Source organism: Triticum aestivum, chromosome 5D (genome assembly GCF_018294505.1).
Source record: "Triticum aestivum cultivar Chinese Spring chromosome 5D, IWGSC CS RefSeq v2.1, whole genome shotgun sequence".
NCBI lineage: Eukaryota > Viridiplantae > Streptophyta > Magnoliopsida > Poales > Poaceae > Triticum > Triticum aestivum.
The window spans coordinates 102,326,854-102,348,803 of NC_057808.1; the positions used below are offsets into that span (position 1 = coordinate 102,326,854).

At 45.2% G+C, this 21,950-nt stretch overlaps 3 protein-coding genes and 1 non-coding gene across 7 annotated transcripts; 1 reads left to right on the top strand and 3 right to left on the bottom strand.

Annotated features, from left to right (window-relative positions):
• Window positions 1-5,629: 5,629 nt before the first annotated feature.
• Window positions 5,630-6,899, top strand: LOC123119694 (uncharacterized). The gene has a single exon (XM_044539588.1). It carries the CDS (start codon window positions 5,880-5,882, stop codon window positions 6,642-6,644), a length of 765 nt encoding a protein of 254 aa, XP_044395523.1. The 5' UTR covers window positions 5,630-5,879; the 3' UTR covers window positions 6,645-6,899.
• Window positions 6,900-7,910: 1,011 nt separating this feature from the next.
• On the bottom strand, window positions 7,911-9,532 carry LOC123119695 (mitochondrial import inner membrane translocase subunit Tim9). Its single transcript, XM_044539589.1, has 2 exons — window positions 9,340-9,532; window positions 7,911-8,308 (listed from the first exon to the last, which is right to left on the bottom strand). Exons 1-2 carry the CDS (start codon window positions 9,432-9,434, stop codon window positions 8,122-8,124), a joined length of 282 nt encoding a protein of 93 aa, XP_044395524.1. The 5' UTR covers window positions 9,435-9,532; the 3' UTR covers window positions 7,911-8,121.
• Window positions 9,533-14,209: 4,677 nt separating this feature from the next.
• TRNAK-CUU (transfer RNA lysine (anticodon CUU)) lies at window positions 14,210-14,282 on the bottom strand. The gene has a single exon. It is a non-coding gene; the product is annotated as a tRNA-Lys (tRNA).
• A 112-nt stretch (window positions 14,283-14,394) lies between these two features.
• LOC123119696 (uncharacterized) lies at window positions 14,395-19,109 on the bottom strand. 4 transcript variants are annotated; one of them, XM_044539591.1, is made up of 6 exons: window positions 18,915-19,109; window positions 18,059-18,214; window positions 17,805-17,857; window positions 16,199-17,537; window positions 15,949-16,119; window positions 14,395-15,615 (listed from the first exon to the last, which is right to left on the bottom strand). In XM_044539591.1, exons 2-6 carry the CDS (start codon window positions 18,198-18,200, stop codon window positions 14,756-14,758), a joined length of 2,565 nt encoding a protein of 854 aa, XP_044395526.1. In that variant the 5' UTR covers window positions 18,201-18,214; window positions 18,915-19,109; the 3' UTR covers window positions 14,395-14,755. The 4 variants fall into 4 exon arrangements, with proteins under 4 accessions (XP_044395526.1, XP_044395525.1, XP_044395528.1 ...); XM_044539590.1 differs by having other exon boundaries at window positions 16,199-17,540; XM_044539593.1 differs by having other exon boundaries at window positions 18,054-18,214; window positions 18,915-19,086.
• Window positions 19,110-21,950: the final 2,841 nt, after the last annotated feature.

Here is a 21,950-nt window from a genome sequence, read left to right on the forward strand (position 1 = left end):
TCTGGATTCTTATATGCATGATTTGATATCTTTGCAACTCTCTTCGAACTATCGATTTGGTTTGGCCAACTAGATTGGTTTTTCTTGCAATGGGAGAAGTGCTTAGCTTTGGGTTCAATCTTGCGGTGCTTGATCCCAGTGACAGAAGGGGAACCGACACGTATTGTATTGTTGCCATCGAGGATAACAAGAATGGGTTTTCATCATATTTCTTGAGTTTATCCTGCTACATCATGTCATCTCACTTAATGCGTTACTCTGTTCTATGAACTTAATACTCTAGATGCAGGCAGGAGTCTGTCTATGTGTGGAGTAATAGTAGTAGATGCAGGCAAGAGTCGGTCTACTTGACACGGACGTGATGCCTATATTCATGATCATTGCCTTAGATATCGTCATAACTTTGCGCTTTTCTATCAATTGCTCGGCAGTAATTTGTTCACCGACCATAATATTTTCTATTTTGAGAGAAGCCTCTAGAGAAACCTATGGCCCCCGGGTCAATTTTCCATCATATAAGTTTCCGATCTACAATTTTAGTTTCCAATCTACTTCCATTGCAATCTTTTACTTTCCAATCTATAAACCAAAAATACCAAAAATATTTACTTTACCGTTTATCCATCTCTATCAGATCTCACTTTGCAAATAACCGTGAAGGAATTGACAACCCCTTTATCGTGTTGGGTGCAAGTTGGTGTTTGTTTGTGCATGTATTCGGTGACTTGCATGTTGTCTCCTACTGGATTGATACATTGGTTCTCAAACTGAGGGAAATACTTACTCTACTTTGCTGTATCACCCTTTCCTCTTCAAGGGAAAAACCAACACAAGCTCAAGAGGTAGCATGCGGCTGGGGCGATGCCGGCTCGTCCTTCACGCGGCGGAGGCATTGGGGGGATTCCAACTCCTGCTTCACGTGGCCCCCGATGTGGAGGCCGCTATTGCTGAGCGGGGACGCTGGCTCATCCTTCACCTGCCGGAGTGGGGATGTGCTACTTGTGAGCTACATTGGGTTTTCCCCAAAGAGGAGGGGATGATGCAGTACAGTAATGATAAGTATTTCCCTCAGTTATGAACCAAGGTTATCAATCCAGTAGGGGAATCACGCAACAACTAGTTAGCAACACCTGCACACAAAATAACTAATTCTTGCACCCAACGCGAACAAGGGGTTGTCAATCCCTTGGCGGTTAATTGCAAGATTAAATTGTATGTTGATAGATAGATAGATAGATAGATAGATAGATAGATAGATAGATAGATAGAACAAAAATACAAAATAAAATAAATAAATTAAAATTGCAGCAAGGTATTCTTAGGATTTTTAATATATGATAGAAGTAGACCCAGGGGCCATAGTTTTCACTAGAGGCTTCTCTCTTGAAAATCGCATATGGTGGGTAAATAAATAACTGTTGGGCAATTGATAAAAAAACAAAAAAAAACATGACGATATCCAAGGCAATGATCATGTATATAGGCATCACGTCCGAGACAAGTAGACCAAAATGATTCTGCATCTACTACTATTACTCCACACATCAACCGCCATCCAGCATGCATCTGAGTATTAAGTTCATAAAGAACGGAATAACGCCTTAAGCAAGATGACATGATGTAGACAAAGTAAACTCACGCATGAATAAACCCCATCTTTTTACCCTTAATTGCAACGATACATACGTGTCATGTCACCTTCTGTCACTGGGATTGAGCACCGCAAGATCAAACCCATCACAAAGCACCTCTCCCATTGCAAGATAAATCAATCTAGTTGGCCAAACCAAATCAGTAGATCAGAGAGAAATACGAAGCTATAACAATCATGCATAAAAGAATTCAGAGAAAACTCAAATAATATTCATGGATAATCTGATCATAAACTCACAATTCATTGGATCCCAACAAACACATCGCAAAAAATGATTACATCGGATAGAACTCCAAGAACATCAAGGAGAATATTGTATGGAAGATCAAAAAGAGAGAAGAGGCCATCTAGCTACTAACTATGGACCCGTAGGTCTGTGGCAAACTACTCACACATCATCGGAAGGGCATCAAGGTTGATCTAGAGCCCCTTCATGATTGATTCCCCCTCCGGCGGAGTACCGAAAAAGGTCCCGAGATGGGATCTCTCAAGAACAAAGGCTTGCGGCGGCGGAAAAAGTATTTCGTGGACTCCTCTGTTGGTTTCACGATTTTAGAGAATTTATAGAGTCGGAGTTAGGTCAAACAGAGACACATGGGCCCCACAAGCCACCAGGGCGCGCCCTACCCCCTTGGGCGCGCCCTAGTGCCTCATGGGCCACTTCTCCATCTTCTCATCCCCTTCCGAAGCTTCCAGGGTCTCTTATGTCCAGAAAAAAAACCACCAAAAAGTTTCATTGCATTTGGACTTCGATTGGTACTGATATTCTAAAAAACTAAAAACAGGCAAAAACAACAACTGGCACTGGGCACTAAGTTAATAGGTTAGTCCCAAAAAATGATATAAAGTTTCTTGTAACTGTATATAAAACATCCAAGATTGATAATATAATAGCATGGAACAATTAAAAAATAGAGATACGTTGGAGACGTATCAGGATGCCGGCTCCCGCTTAACCCGGACCCGCGGTAGGTACGGTGGCTCCTCCTTCACGTGTGCCGATGATGGTGTAGCCGGACCCGTCTGACGAAGCAAATGCTCCGTCATGATCTCCACTTGATGGACGAATTTTTCGTCCGCCAGAGCTGACAGGGCCGCTGCTATGGCTGGTCCTCCTCGTCACCGGAGGAGATGACTATCTCCTCCTTGTCGGAGGAGCCTGCCGCCGTGGATGTGAATGGTCCAGGTGAGCGAGGGCGACGACGCCATGATCCGCCTGACGACGAACTGCCGCCTGCCGGCGCGAAGAACTATCATCGCCGCTGGACTCAGAGTGGAGGAAGGGCTCGACGAGGGGAGGAGGATGGTGCAGTTCTGGACAGCGACACAGCACGGCTTAAATAGCCGCGACCAGGCCACGTGGAGGGCGGTTGATACGTCTCTAATGTATCTATAATTTTTTATTGTTTCATGTTATTATAGTATCAATCTTGGATGTTTTATATGTAATTTTATATTATTTCCTGGGACTAACCTATTAACCCAGTGCCTAGTGCCACTTGCTGTTTTTTTGCCTGTTTTGGTTTTCCAGGAAATCAGTACCAAACGGAGTCTAAACGCTACAAAACTTTTTGAAGATTTTTTTCTCGACAAGAGAGACCCTAGAAACTTCAAGAGGAGACTAGGGGGCAAATGAGAAGACGACAAGGCAACAGGGCGCGCCGGGGGGGCTGTTACCTTGTGGGCCCCTTGTGACTCCGTCTGGCCTAATTCCACATCTATAAATTCTCTAAAATTGGGAAACCAACAGAGAGCCACACAAAACACTTTTTCCGCCCTCGCAAATTTCTATTCTTCGGCAATCTCATCTGGAGGCCTTTTCCGGCACTCTACCGGAGGGGGAATCGATCACGGAGCACTCCTACATCAACCTTATTGCCCTTTCGATGATGCGTGTAGTTTACCACAGACCTACGGGTCCATAGCTAGTAGCTAGATGGCCTCTTCTCTCTCTTTGATCCTCAATACAATGTTCTCCTCGATGTTCTTGGAGTTCTATTCGATGTAATCTTCTTTTGCGTTGTGTTTGTTGTGATCCGATAAATTATTGGGTTTATGATTAGATTATTCATGAATATTATTTGAGTCTTTTCTGAATTCTTATATGCATGATTGTGATAGCTTTGTATTTATCTCCGATCTCGGTTTGGTTTGGGCAACTATATTGATTTACCTTGCAATGGAAGAGGTGCTTTGTGATGAGTTTGATCTTGCGGTATTCAATCTCAGTGAGAGAAGGGAACAAGACACGTATTTGTATTGTTGCCATTAAGGGTAAAACGACGGGGTTTATTCGTATTGATTGAGTTTACTTTGTCTACATCATGTCATCTTGATTAATGCATTACTCTTTTTTATACTTAATACCATGGATGAATGGTGGATAGCGGCCGATTGGTGGAGTACTAGTTGTAAACGCAGGCAGGAGTCGGTCTACTTGTCTCGGGCGTGATGCCTATTTATATGATCATTGCCTTGAATATCGTCATAACTATGCGTTTTTATCAATTGCCCCAAAGTAATTTGTTTACCCATCATATGCTAAGTGTTCAAGAGAGAAGCTTCTAGTGAAAACTATGGTCCCTAGGTCTACTTTTATCATATATAAAATCCAAAAACACTTTGCTGCAATTTTATTTTCTTCTTTTATTTTGCAATTTACTTTATCTATCTACCACTACGAGATTTAATCCTTACGAGTAACCGCCAAGGGGATTAACAACCCTCTTGATCGCGTTGGGTGCAAGTATTTGAATTTGTTTATGCAGGTGTTGTTAACGAGGTTCTTTGTGATTCTCCTACTGAATTGATAACCGTGGTTCTTAACCGAGGGAAATACTTATCTCTATTGTACTGCATCTACTCTCTTCTTGGGGGAAATCCCAACGCAGTTCACAAGTAGCAGTGGTCAGTCCGTTTCAATGCGGCGCAGCAGCCGGAGTTGGTTTCTCGAGACGCGGCATCCGCATTGAAGCGGCGGCGACGCCCAAGAGGCCGCGTCCATCTGTTCCGCCTTTCCGTCCGGCCAAATCCCGGCATCAATGGCGGCCGCTGCATGCCTCGGGCTGGCATGAATGCAGCAGGTAAGTGGCGCAACGCGTGGGATAAAAACGCGGGAAGGGCTGGTGGGTGGTTTGAGTGGGTCAGGGCGATTAGAAGCGGGCGTGACAACAGTCCGGAACTTCCGCAAACCTTATTTTTCTTTGGTTTGCCGGATAAATCACGTCAGAACCGTGCCGCGGACCGATACATGAACGTTGGATGACTTCAGCGGTCCAGACAGCACGGTTGGGACGAATGCGAGTGATTTAAGGGTCGGCGTTGAGATGCCCTTACCTGTATCTAAGCTATCATGGGTGCGCACATGACAACTGCTACCCTGCGCGATCGAGCAGCAGCACATGGGAAGACGCACATGAAACCGCACTGATTAATCGCAATGCAATGCAACCACGGGCATCTCATGTAGTACTGCGAATCTGCATATCCCCCCAGATCTGGGTGCTAGCGGTGACATGCAGGGGCTGAAGCTTCGTGAAATGCATGGCGTGGGCTGATTGTACGAATCCACACGCGTAGTTGCGTAGGGAAGAAGATAGGCCACTGGAAAATCTGGACGTTGCAGACGCAAAATAGTATAGAAATCTTGAGATTATGTGTTAGTACTTGATTAATTGGTTAGAGAAACGAGTAAAAATGCATTTGAGAGGAACTAAACGTTCGAAATTCAGTACCAAGCTCCACTCAACAACTACAACAAAATCAGTACCAGGCACACTGGCACGGAAGCACGGAGATCTATGTGCCTGGTGCTTACTGCGGAGGAAGCAAGTTCCGAACTTCAGAATTCATGTTCTGTGGTGACTTGAGATTGTAAAAAAGAAGATGTTTATATTCGTCAGAGAAGAAAGAAGATGATTGTCGTCGAGACAGAATCTCCAGCAACCCTTTTCTGGGCACACTCAAATGCGATTCCCCCACAAATAGGAAAATAAAAGTGTAAAGAAGTGTAGCGCACAGCTCACACAACGACATGATCACATCGGATAAAAAAATTGAGGCAATCACAGAGAGATGAAATAAAAGAAGAAATGGTGCCATGTCCTGTCCTCACTGAGACTCAGACGACCTCCCGTCGCTCTGTCCTGCATCCTTGCCTCTTCTCCACACTCATCTCCAAGGCATAAACCTCTCCCTCCCTGTCTGGCAATCATCATTGTCAACAATGGCGGAACCCAAGGCGGCCAAGAGCAAGTCGTCGTCCAAGTCCAAGAAACACCACCACCAGGGGGACGGCGAGGCGTCCAAGAAGGCGACCAAGGCGAAGGCCGAGGCCACGGCCACGCCGTCGCCGGCGCCGGCGCCGTCGCTCGACGCGCACTTCAAGCCGTGCGCCGACGTGGCGGGCCTCCGCTTCGGCGCGCAGCTCGTCACGCGCGCGCTCACCGTGCGGCGCGCCGGCCCGCTCGAGCTGCCGCACCTGCTCCGAGTCGTCGTCCCCGACGCCGGCGCCGGGCAGAGCACGAAGGGCAAAGGGGCGCAGCCGCTGTCGTTCGCGCCGACGACGACCGCGTACATCCCGACCAACTTCGCCATCCTGGCGCACCACGCGTGGCACACGCTCACGCTCGGGCTCGGCACCAAGAACTCCAAGGCCGCCGTCTTCGTCTTCGAGTCCGCCGCCATGAAGGCCGCCGCCGACGCCGCCTGGCCGCAGGTGCTGCCGCTCGGGGACGTCGGGAAGCGCCTTCTCCGCGCCGCCCCGGGCGCGCCGGAGATGGCCCGCTTCAAGTTCCGCAAGGGCTGCGTCACCTTCTACGTCTACGCCGTCCGGACCGCCCGCGCGCGCGGGTTCGCGCGCGCCGATGAGCTCAGGGCAGTCATCGAGGCCGTCGCCAAGCTCAAGGACTTCTTGGACCACACTGCCATGCTCGCGCTCCCGGGTCAGAGGAGCATTGACGCCGCCGCTCCGGTCGGCATCGTGCATTGATGCAAACTTATATTTGTATAGAGATTTCTTCTTCTTTCTTTTTCTTTTGTTCTGGCATGTGATTAATTTCTGAATGTGACATCTAAAAAAAACTGAATTTGAGCACTTGTTTTGTGGATTGAGATGCTGAGAAATTCCTAAACTCTCTTGTTACTTAGTCGATCGACGATTGGCCTCAGGAGATGTAACTGCAATAAATAGCATATCTTCCAGGTTGGAAAACGGGAAGCTGATCTTGGCTCTCTCATCCTTTGATTCTTCATGCTGTGACGAGATACATGCTTGAAGTACACAAAATTGTCAGAGTTCAGTTCTGAATGTGACCCCAAGTTTTTATGCAAATTTGATCAGGATTGCCGAGCTGCTTTCTGCAATATTATAAGTGAATCTTCAACAGTGTTAAGTCTTGAGGAATGCTTCAGTTGGGGAGCATCCCATACTGAGATGAAGTGCAGAGCTGAACTCCATCATTGCCTCAAGTTGAGCTGTACTTTACAGCCATGAGATTCTACTTCCAGGTCACAGGTCTCCAGAACGAAAGCTATATGATATTCCTCCTCACTGTGAGGCCATCTCCTTCCACAGTTCCACTGCCACTCAATGATTGCTTCTATTTTATTTGTGTGATACCGCAATGTAATAGCCACAAATGCTCTGGAAACATAGGTCTTAATTTGAAGAGTACCATTTTCTCCCTCATAAGCAAGAACCAATTTCCCCTAAAGAAAAAGAAAGCAAGAACCAATTCACAAGTGCAGAAAAAGGCTCAAGAAGCAAGCTCAAGAGGACATGGGGATGCATAGAACAACTCACAATCTTGGTACTGACACAATGATAATTGCATTAGAGCAAGCAAGCAAAGCAGCTTCCTTCACCATCGACATGCCACCATAACCCACATGGATGTAAAACAATGCACACCCACCTGGAGCACACAGCTGGTAGTGGGCAGAAGGTGACCAACCTGCTCACCCAAACTGCCAATGACCAAGCTCCAAAACCAGGCAATGTGATCATGCCCAGACCATGGGAAACCTCCAGGCATGGTGCTGCTGATGGCATGATGCGTTCATGTGCATCGTCCTATATTCTTTGATCTCAAACAAAAGTAGATGCCACAACAAAGGGCAAGGCAAAAGGCGCCTTTACAGATCTTGCACTATGATGTTTCCGCATTACACAGCAATACCAGAAAGTCTACTAAAGAAGTTGAGATCCATGAATTTGACCAAAATAAAATTCAGATATAAACTCTACTAGACGAGATATCAAAGGAAGGATATATTTCGATCTATTAAGTAGCACAATGTGGCGCTTAACGGGAGGAAGGGCTCGATACAATAGTTCAAGTAATTTTATTTAACATGATAAGCAGCAGTGGGTTCATTAAGTACTGAAAACTTTCAAGGATTACAAACTGATCCTGACCAGATGGGCAATGTTAGAAACTTGGAAGGGGCAGGAACACATCATTTGATTAGTCGGGTGTGGCAACGCCTTGGTTAAGCTCAGCAAATCGCATGCCGACCCTCATGGAGTGCTTCAGGAACTTCTCAGCGCAGCGGCGGACACATGACTCCTCTTGCTTGTCCAGAGTCTTCCTCCGGAATGTGTCAACACAGTCCTTGAAGCATGTCTCCACCAGCGCATTGTACATCCGTAGACTGAAACAACAAAGCAGATGTTACAATGTGAAAACTATCAAGAGTAGGTTGAAATTTCTGAAAGAGATGAGGAATATTAAGTGTGGTGGGGGTTACGTATTTATGAATGACCAATCTGTCCACTTCTGACTATATACACAAGGTAAGGATGAAGGGGTTATTCTAGTGGGCAATACTATTTCGAAACAATCAGACATCATTATTTCACCACAAATGTTAATTATGTTACCTGTGGTAACATAGACACAATCACCTAGACGTTCTACAACAGAATCAAAATCCTTTATCAACTCCAGCATAAACCAATGGAACAATTCAGAGAGTAACCTTAAACAGCAATGTAGTGAACTTCTGCAAGAACTAACAAAACTAATCCAGATAACATATGTTCTTGCACTTCTGGTACCAGAATCTACACCAAAATAAAGACCACTGCATCTGAATAGCTAAAAAAACTAACTACACAATTAACAAGTTTTTTTCCTTGCGGGGTAATCAACATGCTATATGATGCAAAGCTGCACGCTTCATCGAGAATAGGCACGAACCTAACTCAGCTAGGTGAGATAATCCAACCACAATAGCCACTCAAACCCAAGTGGCACATAGCAGATAACGAACTACAATGCATTGAAACTAATATCAGGTTTCAACTATCTAGGCAGAACAACAGGCAGCTCAAATTTAAACCTATCTCGCGTGATTTGAAACTTGAAGGGACTGCAAACTCACAAAAATCCTATGGATACCTGGAAACTAAGCGTACTAGTTCTATCGAGCGCACACTCAATATCCTAGAGATCATATATGAAAGAAATCACTGCCCAAGTGCCCAGATACACATCTTCAGTAACTTATCCCTCATCCATGAAAAACGCCTAGATAGTCAGAGGAACAAACATGAGTGCCGACCTAATCACTGCTTTTCGGGTGGCGCAAGAAACAAGCTCCGACCTAAGGCTATCGATATCAGATGACGGACGAGACCGGGATCGAGAGGCCGTATTATCAGGGGTGCGTGTTGCGTGTACCTGTCACGCATCTGGAGCTGTTCGATCATGGCGGACATGCGCATCTTGTCCTCGTCGGGGAGGTTGTCGAGGTCGCCGAGCATGCTCTTGTCCATGGTTGCCGCCGCCGCACGAAGAGGGAAACTAGGGTTCTCGGAGAGGGGAGACGGCGAGACGGCGAGATCTAAAACCTCGAGGGACTCATTTTTCTTTTCTTTTATCAGATCAGATATACCAGGCCCAGGCGTTGTGCTGGGCTCGTCGTCCATATTGGGCCAGGCCCTTTGGGTTTCACGAGTGACAATTCCCTTCTTTCAGATTCAGCCCGAAACATGGCTAAAGCAAGATTTTTAGTCCGGCTATCTTATACTGAGAAAAAATTGAACAAAGACAGCTTAGGGTTTGAGAGAGGAGCGGCCGCTGAAGGGTTTACACAGTCCCTCTCCTTCTGTTGTCATCTTTAACGCTCAGAGGTGAGAGGGCCTCAGATATAAGAGTTTTGCGTTTTTGTCGGTGTCTCCGTACTCATGTTTTTAAAAATATTTTTTCCTGCAGTGCGATGGAGCCAGAGAGGTTTATGTCCTTGCAGTATTCAAATTTGTTGAGTTTATATTATGGAAAACGTTTCGATCCGGCCGACCAGCCTAAGCTTCGGCTGGTCGCGTGCTCCCGGCACGATCTACCTGGATCGAACAACCAGGGAGACCGCACACTCATATGTTTTGTTGTCCCATACTATGTACGTCAAGTTTTTTTTTTTCTTATCTTTTCTCTACAACCCTCTCCTTCACTCATTCTTCCCTCTTTTCTTCCCAATCGAGAGATACAGCTCCATGGCTACCCCTAGGTGCTACTATGAAGGGGCGTTCTCATGCTTGACCCTCCCTCTCCTCTCTCTACCTCTGAAACTGGTGAGCATGACGACGGCAGGGTGACAAGGACAGGACGGTGCTGCCACAATCGGTGTCACACGTTGCTACAAACACCCCGTAGAGTGTGAGCTGCGTTGGTTCTATCGCGAGACATTTTTTTTATGCAATCGTCGTAAATTTTTGCTACTACGAGCATCAACATTTGCTACATCATTAATGATGATGTTGGACACGCGACGGCGGCAACCACATTTTTTGCCGCAACTGTGTCAATTTTGCTACGACCGGCGACATAATTTTTTACCACCTTTCTTTTTTGGCGGTCACTAGCAACGAAAATCGGAAAAGGTGCAGCCGACGACGAGAAAGCTTCAACCAGCTTCTGAAAAGCCTCAACGAGATAATGGTGAGCTGACAACGGCGAGTGGCAATGACATGAGCTGCTTTCGTCGACTCACGGGGGTGCTACGATAGGCGCACGAACACGATATACGACGGCCGGTGGCACTATGCTTCAACCAAAGGTGGAGCACGGCCAGTTGCAAGGCCATCTGACGACTGTGGCGAGGGTGCGGCCCCTGCTATGATTGGCGAGCAGTGCCGACAATGGGGACAGCAATGACGAGCGCGCGGGAGCCCGCGAGACTAGCAGCAGGCGGCGTATCATGTGGGATGCATGGAGGGGGGACAGGGTGTTGGGTGAGTTGCGAGAGGAGGACGAAGAAGTAGGGGAGATCCAACGATGTGAGGGCCTCCAATCGCACAGTGCACGAGTACCGGCCGAAATTTTGACCGGTCGACCGGTGCCTAGCGCTCGCCTTATATAATTATGTCGTATTGTTTTTGTTAGTTTCATCAATTGTGAAGTTGAAATCTTTTATCAACACTATGATCAAGATCTTGGTTCGACAATCTGCACTTCTAGGGATTACCCCGACCCAAGTTTGTTCATCTATTTGGATGGATGACTCAATGGGGAAACTTTCTGAATAATCAAGTTCATGCGGATGAACGAGCAGAAATCTTGCTGCTATGATCAAATTGCAGTCTCTACTAGATGTCTTACAATTGTTTCATCTTGCAAAGATTAATACTATGGAGAAGATATCTCCAAAGGATTTTGTTGTAATTCTTATCTATAGGAACTAATTTGTAATTTGTTTGATGTTGTATCCAAAGTATTGTACATGTGATGGTTACGAGCGTAAATAAAGTTTCAGGTGCTGTGCAGTGTCCTTCATCTACACTCTACTATGGGCAAAACCCACCCATCATCGAGATAACTACTGTAGATGGGACGGCTCGCTTCGCCACGCTCGATAATAGCCACGCCATTATGCTCAAAAAAAAAAAAGCCACGCCATCGATGTGATTTTAGTTGGCTTGGTCTAGACTCTGGGTGTGTGCATTTTCGTGTCTATTTTTAGAGAAAGATGGGCAACGTTACCTCTTACCTACCCCGCCAAAAAGAATTGTTACCTCTTACATGCATACCAATCTTTGTTTAGTTGTGCCGCTGGTTTGGCGTGGGTGTGTGAGTTTTTTTTTCTGACGTGCGGGTGTATTAGTTGTTGACTTGTCGTGAACGTATGGTGTTCGCCTGTTGTTCCTTTTTTTTCAGAATGTCCGCCTGCTATTTTGAGTGGTGTCCATCTGCTAAAATTCACCACACCCAGTGCCCCATCATGCCCCTGCTGCGGCTGCTACACAGCCCACCCAGCGAACCCACACACTAGGATGAGCAGATGCAAGCCTGCAGTGTTGTAACAGAATAGAAAACATCTGCCACAGGCCCACAAAATAGTACCGAGGTCCACATTCCAGCCAGAGCAAACATCCTGCTAGCCTGGGTGTCACCCAAGATAGCGACGCATAAACTTGAAGAAGATTCCATTAGTGGCACTCTATCATGGTGGTTTCGGTATTGCCTATGCTGGATTACCCATGTGTTGTTCTTCGCAGTTCACCCTTTATCATGTATTTTTTTTTGAAAAGAAGGATTACCCCCACCCTCTGCATCAAAATGATGCATGCGGTCATTTTTATAAAGCTTTTCAACAGAGTCTGACAAAAAAAATACAAAGATCAAGCCAAAGCCACTGTCGAGACAAACAAAGTCGCTATACCTACAAGTATAAAGATGTGCCCTGACCGCATCAACGGGCATCATCTAATCCAGTGGCCTCAAGAAGCCGCTGGCCTGGCAAGCTGAGAGCACCAATCGGTCTAGGCGTCCCACAACGCGCATCACATGCACACACTCTAGGATCCGCCGTTCAATCTTTAGGAGGGATCATTGCATAGACCTTGCCAGGCCCATCTGCTGTCGACTTCACCATGACGCCAGAAAACGCCACCAGCCTACACGTGTCCATCAACCCTCTATCATACATGGCATTGCGATGCGCTATATTGGTCTCCTGTGTGTGTGCGCGCGCGTCCCTTCGCAAGATGTATTGCTCCTTCGACTGTTAAGATTTTCGATCCGCTTTCGCACATAAACTAGAGAAATGGTTTTCAACCCATATAAACCGGATCAGTCTCTTTTTGGATTGAGATCAAAATATAGGTGGGAATTTCTCCCCCACCCCCGCTTCCCCAATGATTGATTTTAAAAATAATTTGAGATCTATGGTGATGGGGTTTTTATTCATCTATATATGAGAGACTTATTATTGTTATCTAGCTTCCGAAGAGCGTGAAATTTAGTTGCTTCTAATTTGAGCATTGCTCAGTAACTGTTTCTTCTGTAGATATCGGTATTTTCTCGTTTTAATGTAAAAGATCGGACATATGGTTGAAATTTTCGACGTGTTTTTTGTCCAAACCTATGGTGTATTTTTCCAGACAACACATAGAGAAGCAAGGAAAGCAGGAGCTAGAATTTGAACTCTTGTGATGAAGAACCTCAGTTCCATCACGATCTAAATCAAACATAGACTAATATTGTGACAAGGAACATGTGTTTTAATATTCCAAAGTAATCCTATGTTGTGCTCTTCACCGTATTAATAATCAAGATTAATTTTGTCACTTTCTATTCAAACGTCCTTGATTGGATTGTTGTATTATTGTATTGCTGTGATGGATAGTTTCTGCCAAAGTCAGGTGTGATTTCCGCAAAAAAAGGAAAAAGCAGTTAGGCGTGATTGCTAAAATAAAGAAGAAGGTAAAAAAGTCAAGATTAATTTTGTCACTTTCTATTCAAACGTCCTTGATTGGATTGTTGTATTGCTGTATTGCTGTGATGGATAGTTTCTGCCAAAGTCAGGTGTGATTCCCGCAAAAAAAGGAAAAAGCAGTTAGGCGTGATTGCTAAAATAAAGAAGAAGGTAAAAAAGTTAGAATTGAATCATCTGGCAAGTATACAATTGAACTGAACCATCTACAATGTAAAAAAGTTCACTAAATCACCCACCGTGGGGCTCGAACCCACGACCACAAGGCGCCCCCAAGCTTGTGGCCTCCTGGTATCGTTCGGTGCCCATCTTCTACTATATGAAGGGTTTTGACCTAGAAGAAATAGGAAGAGAGCTTTCGGGACGAAGCGCCGCCATCTCGAGGCGGAACTTGGGCAGAAGCAATCTAGGGCTCCGGCGGAGCTATTCTGCCGGGGAAACTTCCCTCCGGGAGGGGGAAATCGAAGCCATCGTCATCACCAACGATCCTATCATCGAGGGAGGGTCAATCTTCATCAACATATCAACCAACACCATCTCCTCTCAAACCCTAGTTCATCTCTTGTGTTCAATCTTTGTCCCAAAGCTCATATTGGTACCTGTGGGTTGCTAGTAGTGTTGATTACTCCTTGGAGTTGATGCTAGTTGGTTTATTTGGTGGAACATCACATGTTCAGATCCTTAATGATATTCAATACCCCTCTGATCCTGAACATAAACATGCTTTGTAAGTAATCATGTGAATTTGGTATTCGTTCGATATTTTGATGAGATGTATGTTGTCTTTCCTGTAGTGGTGTTATGTGAATGTTGACTACATGACACTAAAGTTCACTAAATCACCCACCGTGGGGCTCGAACCCACGACCACAAGGTTAAGAGCCTTGCGCTCTACCAACTGAGCTAGACGGGCCTGATGTTTGCAAAATAACACTATTTATATGGATTAAGAGACATCAAGATAGTGTATAGCTGCAAATTCCAAGGACCAAAGCAGCGCTTCAAGACCACAGTGATCATCGGAGAATATAGCCAAAATTCCTATTCGTTCACGGAAGAACGTTTTCCTGCTTTCAAAAACGAGCATTTTACATGTTCAAACTGGAGGATAAACTCCAGCATGATATCACTTAGGACAGTCAGCTCAACTGCTCGAGACACTGTGCGTATACCAACCAGGCAAGCAATATGAACTACAACGAGCTCCCTGGCAGTTTGAGTACAATTAGAATGCATACAGTACAAGTATAGACCAAGCACATAACTAAGACCTGTCTTTCAAATATTCTATTCACCTGCTATCTACTTCCATGTCTATTCTGCTTTCTGTGTCTAGAAACAACGCATTGCCAAGTGTTCAGAGACAATTAGCTTTTACTCCAGAAGTCATTCGTTGATAGATATTAACACTATCTGAAGAACAACATCATCCAGAAGGTCCTCCACCATAAGATCCTCCAGGTCCAGCGCGACACACTCTGCGTCGTACAGCAGGTTCATCCAGCTGTCCTTCCTCATAACATCATGCGCCACAATGTCGTCCACCGTCTTGTTGGGCTTCCACTGAAGACTAAGGTAGCAGCTAACGTTTGCCCACACCTCCTCGAGGACATGGGACCCCATGGGTATCGGCCTGGTGCGCGGGTCGAAGCGCGAATGCCATGGACCGTTGACAAGGGAGGAGTCGTAGATGTGCATCAGGACCTCGTTGATGATATCAAACAGGAGCATGCGCCTGACGATGCTGTGGGGCTCGTCATTGGTCATCTCAAGATCCTGACATGAGCATTCTGCCTCCTCGAAGATCACTGGGCTGAGTGGCTGGTTGGATGCATACCAATCGGCCTCGCCACAGCTGAACCCGGATTTCTTGAGTATATCCTTCACATACTGGAAATCAGCCTCATTCTTGTCGTTGACATAAATGTGCAAGGAACCTGCATCATTTTGTTCGGTGAATTCATGTATAAACTGGAACTCTGAATTCGAATCATCGGCACCCAAGGGCAGCGCCGGCTTGACCAGCCACTCTTCATCCTCGACAGCATTGGCACCTAGCAGTTGTGGTGTCTCAACAACCCACTCTTCGTCCTCATGATCAGTAGCATCGATGCCTGAGGGTTGCAGTGGCCTAATTAGCCACTGGTCATCCTTGAAATTGGCAGCATATTCTCCTGAAGCCTGTGATGGCTTGACCAACCACTCATCTTCCTCAAGTTGCATATCTTCAAATGTCGCTTCTGAATCTGAATATGTCAAGAACATAAGTGTACTAATCTTCCTTAAAAATAGAATAATGCCTCACAGTCGTATAGATATAATCATGGTAAAATGCATGCAAGTGCAAGCTATTAGTTTACCATGGCATGGAAAATTAGGAAGAATTACTACTTCCATACAAAAGGTGATATTATGAAAGTATTTGGGTTATTGTTTATGAAAACAACCGATGCTTCATATTTTCATGACTGTTTCTATAGAAGTTAGCTACTCTGTGTTTAAATGGGAAATATACCAACCAAATTTTGCTACTTGTTTGTTCCGATGTCTACAGAGGTTCAAGTTTCACTATACTTCACCTGCTACAGAATGCTCAGTAAAACTGCGGCTGTGATCTTGAAAAAATGTCCGGTCAAAAGAAGGTAAACTGTTGATGCGTCGATGGGAGAAAGACTGGCCAAAAGAAGACAAACTGGGAGTTCGGAGAATGCTACGTAAATCTTCTTCTAGGGAACAAAGGAAAGCACCTTCTGCAGAAATCGCCGGAAACAACAGTAAGTCTCTTTTATGTAAAGTTCACCTTAAGATAATCTTCCTGTCCTTTCATACCTTCATCATTTTGTTCACTGTAAATATCTGCTGTTCTTTCTGTGATATAATCAGGGTACAAATTTCCTTCTGTGACAATACTGAAGGAGCCATTTTGATGTGAAGAAAACCGATCAGATTCCACATCATATGTCTTGGGCACAATCTGAGAACCAGGAAATTCAGTTAGAGCATCTTTTTGAGGAGCATATAATTCCATTTCTGGAAGAGAAGTTATTCTTTTGATGTGCATCGGCGACTTCTTGTCTCTTAAGCTTGCATCGTCTTCCACTGCTGTACTTGGTCTTTCGAAGGAAATCCTTGACTCCCTTGACAATGAATCATAGAGAGTCGAGTACTTGTCTACTGATTCTGCAATAGAATATGATCTTCGTATTTGTTTCTCCTCCTGGGCAAATTTCTTCGTGGAGGTGCTCTTGGTTAACTCAGCCATCTTTTGGCCATAAGGCATTTTATGAAAAACTCCGTCCTTTACGACATGTTTGATCTTCTTACTTATAGCTTTAAATCGACTTGAAGCGGTTCCAGCTTTTTTTAGGCTTCTTGATTCTGCAAGAGAAACTGTTGATGCCTCGACACCAGAAGGAATTCTTGTACTGATGACTTTTGCGCCTTCAAGGTCAGATTTAGGCCTTGACGGCGACCTTTGGATTTCTGCCCTTCTGCTTTTCTCACTGTCGCTCCGATCAAATATAGGGTTACGCTTCCCTGATGATCCTCCTGGTCTTGGGAACGATTCTAATTTGCTCAGCGGCACTGCACCGCTAGAGGAAGCTTCTTGCTCTTGCTGTTCAGGTGGTACTAACAAGGAAGGATCGTGAAGAATCTTGAGAAACAGTTCCCTGTGTGCATTGAACAATTCAAGGAAATCCAAGAACTCCTTCGAGTGATGCGTTGAATCATCAAGGCTTTTCTGCTTAGAGGAGACCTCATTCTCAGTAGTAAGGTTCTCAGGTATGGTCTCACAGGGTGCTTCTGCAATCAAGTTATGTTTGCCACTAATGCTACCAGAAGCCTTGCGTGACTCCTGAAAAACGGGACCTCTAGGGCTCTGATGTGATGACTGCGGTGCACCCTGACTAGAGCCTGTCTCATTGGAGCTCGATTCGTTCATTCGCTGGTACTCCAAAGCCAACTCATCAGGAACCACATATTCGAAGCACTTTGAATGATGGATTGAGCCGGAGCGTATCAAACGTGATGACGATGGGGAGCTGTCACGCGGATTGGAATGCGATTCAATCTTCTTTTGATCTTTCTTGTGTGTTTTCTTCCTGAACATGAGTGTCTTCCATGTAAACATGCTGGCCTTCGCCGTTGGAGAAACGCTGTCAGTCTCCTTCTGAGTATTAGAAAGAGTTAGCGATTAATACGGCGTGTAGAGTCATTTTAGCCACAGGCTGCACTCGGGAACTTAAGATAAATATCAGAAAATGAGTTGAAAATTGACAGGCAGGCTCTTAGTTTTCTTGGGACTCAGAACATGACAATTTTAAATTTCTGGCTTTCTCTAATGCTAATATACCAATGATCAGTAGATACCTATGAGAGGTTGAAGCCTGCCTTTACCATTAAAGCAAATGCAAAGTTGAATTTGAGCACATACCTGAACAGTTTCTTCTTTTTCTATGCCGTTTATGGGTTTCGGAACTTTTACTCCTGCATCATATATAAAACGAAATAGCAAACACATTACAACTTTATATTGCCAAGAAAGATGTGGTTATCGGAGTCGAGCCTTTTTGCAACCAACTTTGGCAAATGAGCAGCAATGCATAATCTATAGCAAGACACAATCATGTAAAGACACTAAGTCTTCAGAAACTGCAAAATTGCTGCTGGAAGCATGCAGAACCTTACTGAGTGTGTTGTCATTTCCTTCCCCATGCTTTTGATAGGCAATCAGTTTTGGCGTTTGCAATTTTTGGTTGAGGGCAAGAAATTTGAACAAGCCCTCGAGGCAGCCTGGGCCCCGCCTATCGAGCCGCCTGCCCTCCGCCATTGTTCTGGTGAAAGCTGAAATCAATGCAGAAGGAAGTTAGATCCTGAACACCTGCAGCTAATCCAAAACGGTGAGATATCCCATATTTCACTTCCCATCGCACACAAATAAAGATATCTGTATTATATATACGTGCCATCATATCTTTTTTCTTTCTGAGAGAGAATTAGATAGAAAATGCTACTCCCTCCGTAAAGAAATATAAGAGCGTTTAGATCTTGAGTGCTACTTTAGTGATCTAAACGCTCTTATATTTCTTTACAGATTGAGTACTGTATAACTTATATTGAACACATCATGACGTGTTCCAAGTTGTTTAGAAAATCATGTATTCCAAGTAAATCAAATAGCATAGCCCGTCTCGAGTCTCGACTCTCGATTTTCTTGAAGGAAAAAGCATTTCGTTTCGAATACTAACAGCTGAGACCTTTTTTGGGGGCTTATCCTAAATATCTAACAGTTAATTCTGGGGGATGGTGAAAATCTGCGACCAAACCAAAGAAACGCAATGCAGATCCTTTAGGCAGGGTTAATAAAAAGGCCCCTAATCCATCAAATTGCAAGATTTCCAAGGATCAGCAGACACTCGAAGATGAAAAGTACCACATCACCTCCCGCAAAAAAAAAGTACCACATCACATGGCAAGAAAAAAAGGATTAACACCATCCTTAATAACATGAAAAAAGGGGGGGAACAGCGCGAGATCATCATACCAGGGTGGAGAAAAAGGGCTCGTTCCTCGGGATGTGCGGCGGGAGAAGGGAAATGGAGCTGCTGCTCCTCCCCTCCATTGACGGACTAATGCCTATTTCCGCTCTCTGTTGTTTCCCCTCTTTCCCTATCCCTAGAGGTTAAACAAAAAACTGAGCGTGAGCGCAAGAGAGAGGAGAGAGAGCCGGAGAGGAAGGCGCTCCTCCTCGCCTTTCTTAGTCTCTCTTCTCCCGGGCTTGGAGTTAGAAGCCCAGTAATGCAGAGGCCCATGAGACTTTTTTTTTGAAAGCGCGGCCCATGAGACTTGAAGGGCCACGCGAGGATCTCGAATCGGATTTGCTTCCTTCCGTAACCGGCTCAAACTGGATGACGACGTCTCCTGTATAAATGTCGAGCCCCCGCGCCCGGTTCCTTTGCTACTCTCGCGCGTCGATCGGTCTCAGGTCGCAGAGCAACTCTCGCGCGCGTACGCATGCATATGGATCGCCGGAACAGCTACGCCGCCCGCGAAGCGCAGGACATGACCCCGGACGGTGTGCCGGCGACGGAGGAAGTGCCCGCCATGCCTCTGGCAGTAGGCGACTGCGGAGTGGACGCCTCGCCTCTGGAGGACAACGGTGACGCTAATGGTTACGAGGAGGGTTACTCGACGCCGACGTCACCGAGGAGCCGGCTGCGGGCGCCCGACGTGTGCCCGGGGGCGCCGCGGCTGCGGACGGAGGGGGGACCGCGCAGGAGGAAGAGAAAGCGGACGGAACACAGCGGTGCCGTGCTGATACCGGGGGGCCGTCGGCTCTTCCCGCCGACGTACACTGGTGGCGTCATTGTTGAAAAGTTGTCCCATCTATATATGTAGTTTTTTCTCTTCTTTCGCGTGTAAACATGAGTTGACTACATCGATTATACATAAAGGGCAAAGTCTAAAAAAACGAGCAAATATTTGAACTCTTCAAACTCTTTCTTCCTTCATGACACAATCTGATATTTTTCTGAAGGCGGCCGTAGGCAAATAACAAAGGTATCAAACGATAGACCTGTAAATACCAATGAGGATTCTTTCATAGTTTTAATTTAAACCGTAATGTCAATGCTACGATGCAAGCACACAATCATTAAAGTAATCAACCAACATTGGTTTAAGTGCCAACATCGATATTCCAGGGGCAAAAAACTGAACAGACAGGTCGTCGTTCTCGAGGACGTAGCGGGCAGGATAGATATTGTGAGGACAATCCTCCTCGCGGTGACCATAGGAAAAATCTAAAACAACGAAGATTTCTTATTGTAGACGATGTCATCTCTAAAGAAGAAGACTGTAACATCCCAAATTGAATTTGGAATGTTATACATTACATAATCTTTGCATATCATATTTTATTGCATTTGGCTTGATCCTAGAAATTCTACGCAACTCAAGGACCCACGGAGGGAGTTGAGAATTTCGTAATTTTCATATTTGAGTTTTCTCGAATTTTGAAAAGAGGATCGTTTGATTTTAAATTATTTTCTCTCCGAAATATTTCTTTTATAAAAATAAAAGAGAGAGGATAAAATGACTTCCTAAAAATAAAGAAATATTGGAGATTTAATATTAAAATCAAATAAGAATTTTATTCGGAGTTTTATCACTATTTTATTTGAATTAGGAAAAATGTGCGTTTTTTTAAATTGCATTAGAGTCCCAAATAAATGTTCACCTTGTCCGTTAGAATTTTAGAGGACGGGGAAAATTTATTTCAGGATTTTTGGAATCCATTTAGTATTTTTTTTATTTGTTTTTCTGCGCGAAATAATTTTAAAAAAAAGTTACCGACCTAACCAGGCCGTGTCCGACCTGGACACTAGCCCGGCCGGCCTTTATAAGCCGCGGAGGCCCGAGCCGCAGCCCCGCCATCCGCAAACCCTGGCCGCCGGAGCCTCGCCCAGCCGCCGCCGCACCGCCCGCGCCCCCAGCGCAGCCGCCGACCCGAGCCCCGCCGCCGCCGCACCGCCCGCGCCCCCCAGCGCAGCCGCCGACCCGAGCCCCGCCGCCGCCGCCCGACCCCGCCGCCGGAGCTGCCGCCGTTTCGCCGGACCTCGCCGGAGGTAGCCGCGAGAAAACCGATCGGTTTTATTTTTGAAACCCTAGATCCCTTTTTTTATTTTAGATCGTTTTTTTTGTTTAGTTATTTAGCGAACGCCCGTTCGTTCGTTCGTTTCAACGAACGGTTTTCATCAGTTAACCGCAGACAGCGAACGTTCGTTTGTTAGTCTGTTCGTCAGTTTTTTTTCTCGGATTATCCGCGATTATTTTCGATTGCGATTTCTGATCCAATTTTCGTTTTAGTTTATCTTTTCGCTCGTTTATCGGAATCAGGCGATTCAAGCGCCTAGAGTTTCGTCTCGAAGCCCTCTTTCTGTTTAATCAACTTAAACAAGTTTTTGCTACTGTAAAATTTAACTTTAGTAACTTTAGTCCAGATTAGTAAACGAAGCTCGTTTCTTTCGCAGTTTGAGTTTCGTTGCTTCGTTTGATTTGATTCTTTTTGCAAACCGGTGTTCTTAAGTTGAACTTTCTGGTTAGATCTTCTTATTTGAGTTTTACCCGTGCATCGTTGCTTGATTGCTTATTGTATGCTTGTTTGTTTGCGATAGAGTACCCGGAGTGCGAAGCGTGCTACTACAAGTCTCTAGGTTTCACGGATCATCAGTAGGGCAAGTAACACTTTGATCATACCTCTTTACTACCCAGTTTTATTGCATTAGATCAATCCTCAAACAATTGCATGGTTAGGATATGATTTTAAATTGTGGGTTTTGGGAAGTAGATGAGGTAGTACCTATTCACCTGTTTATTATCAAACCCTGGGAGTTACTTCTACGTTGCCTATATTGCTATGCTATGCTCGTAGACGTGGTTTGGGTTTGAGTGTATTCATGACGGATGTGAGTATTCTTAATTAATGGTTAACTTAAGGTGGCAACTTTAATACACATCTGGGTGGATTGAGGCACCTGGGGAACCCAATGTTGTCTGTATTTTGGAAATCCCGGGGTAC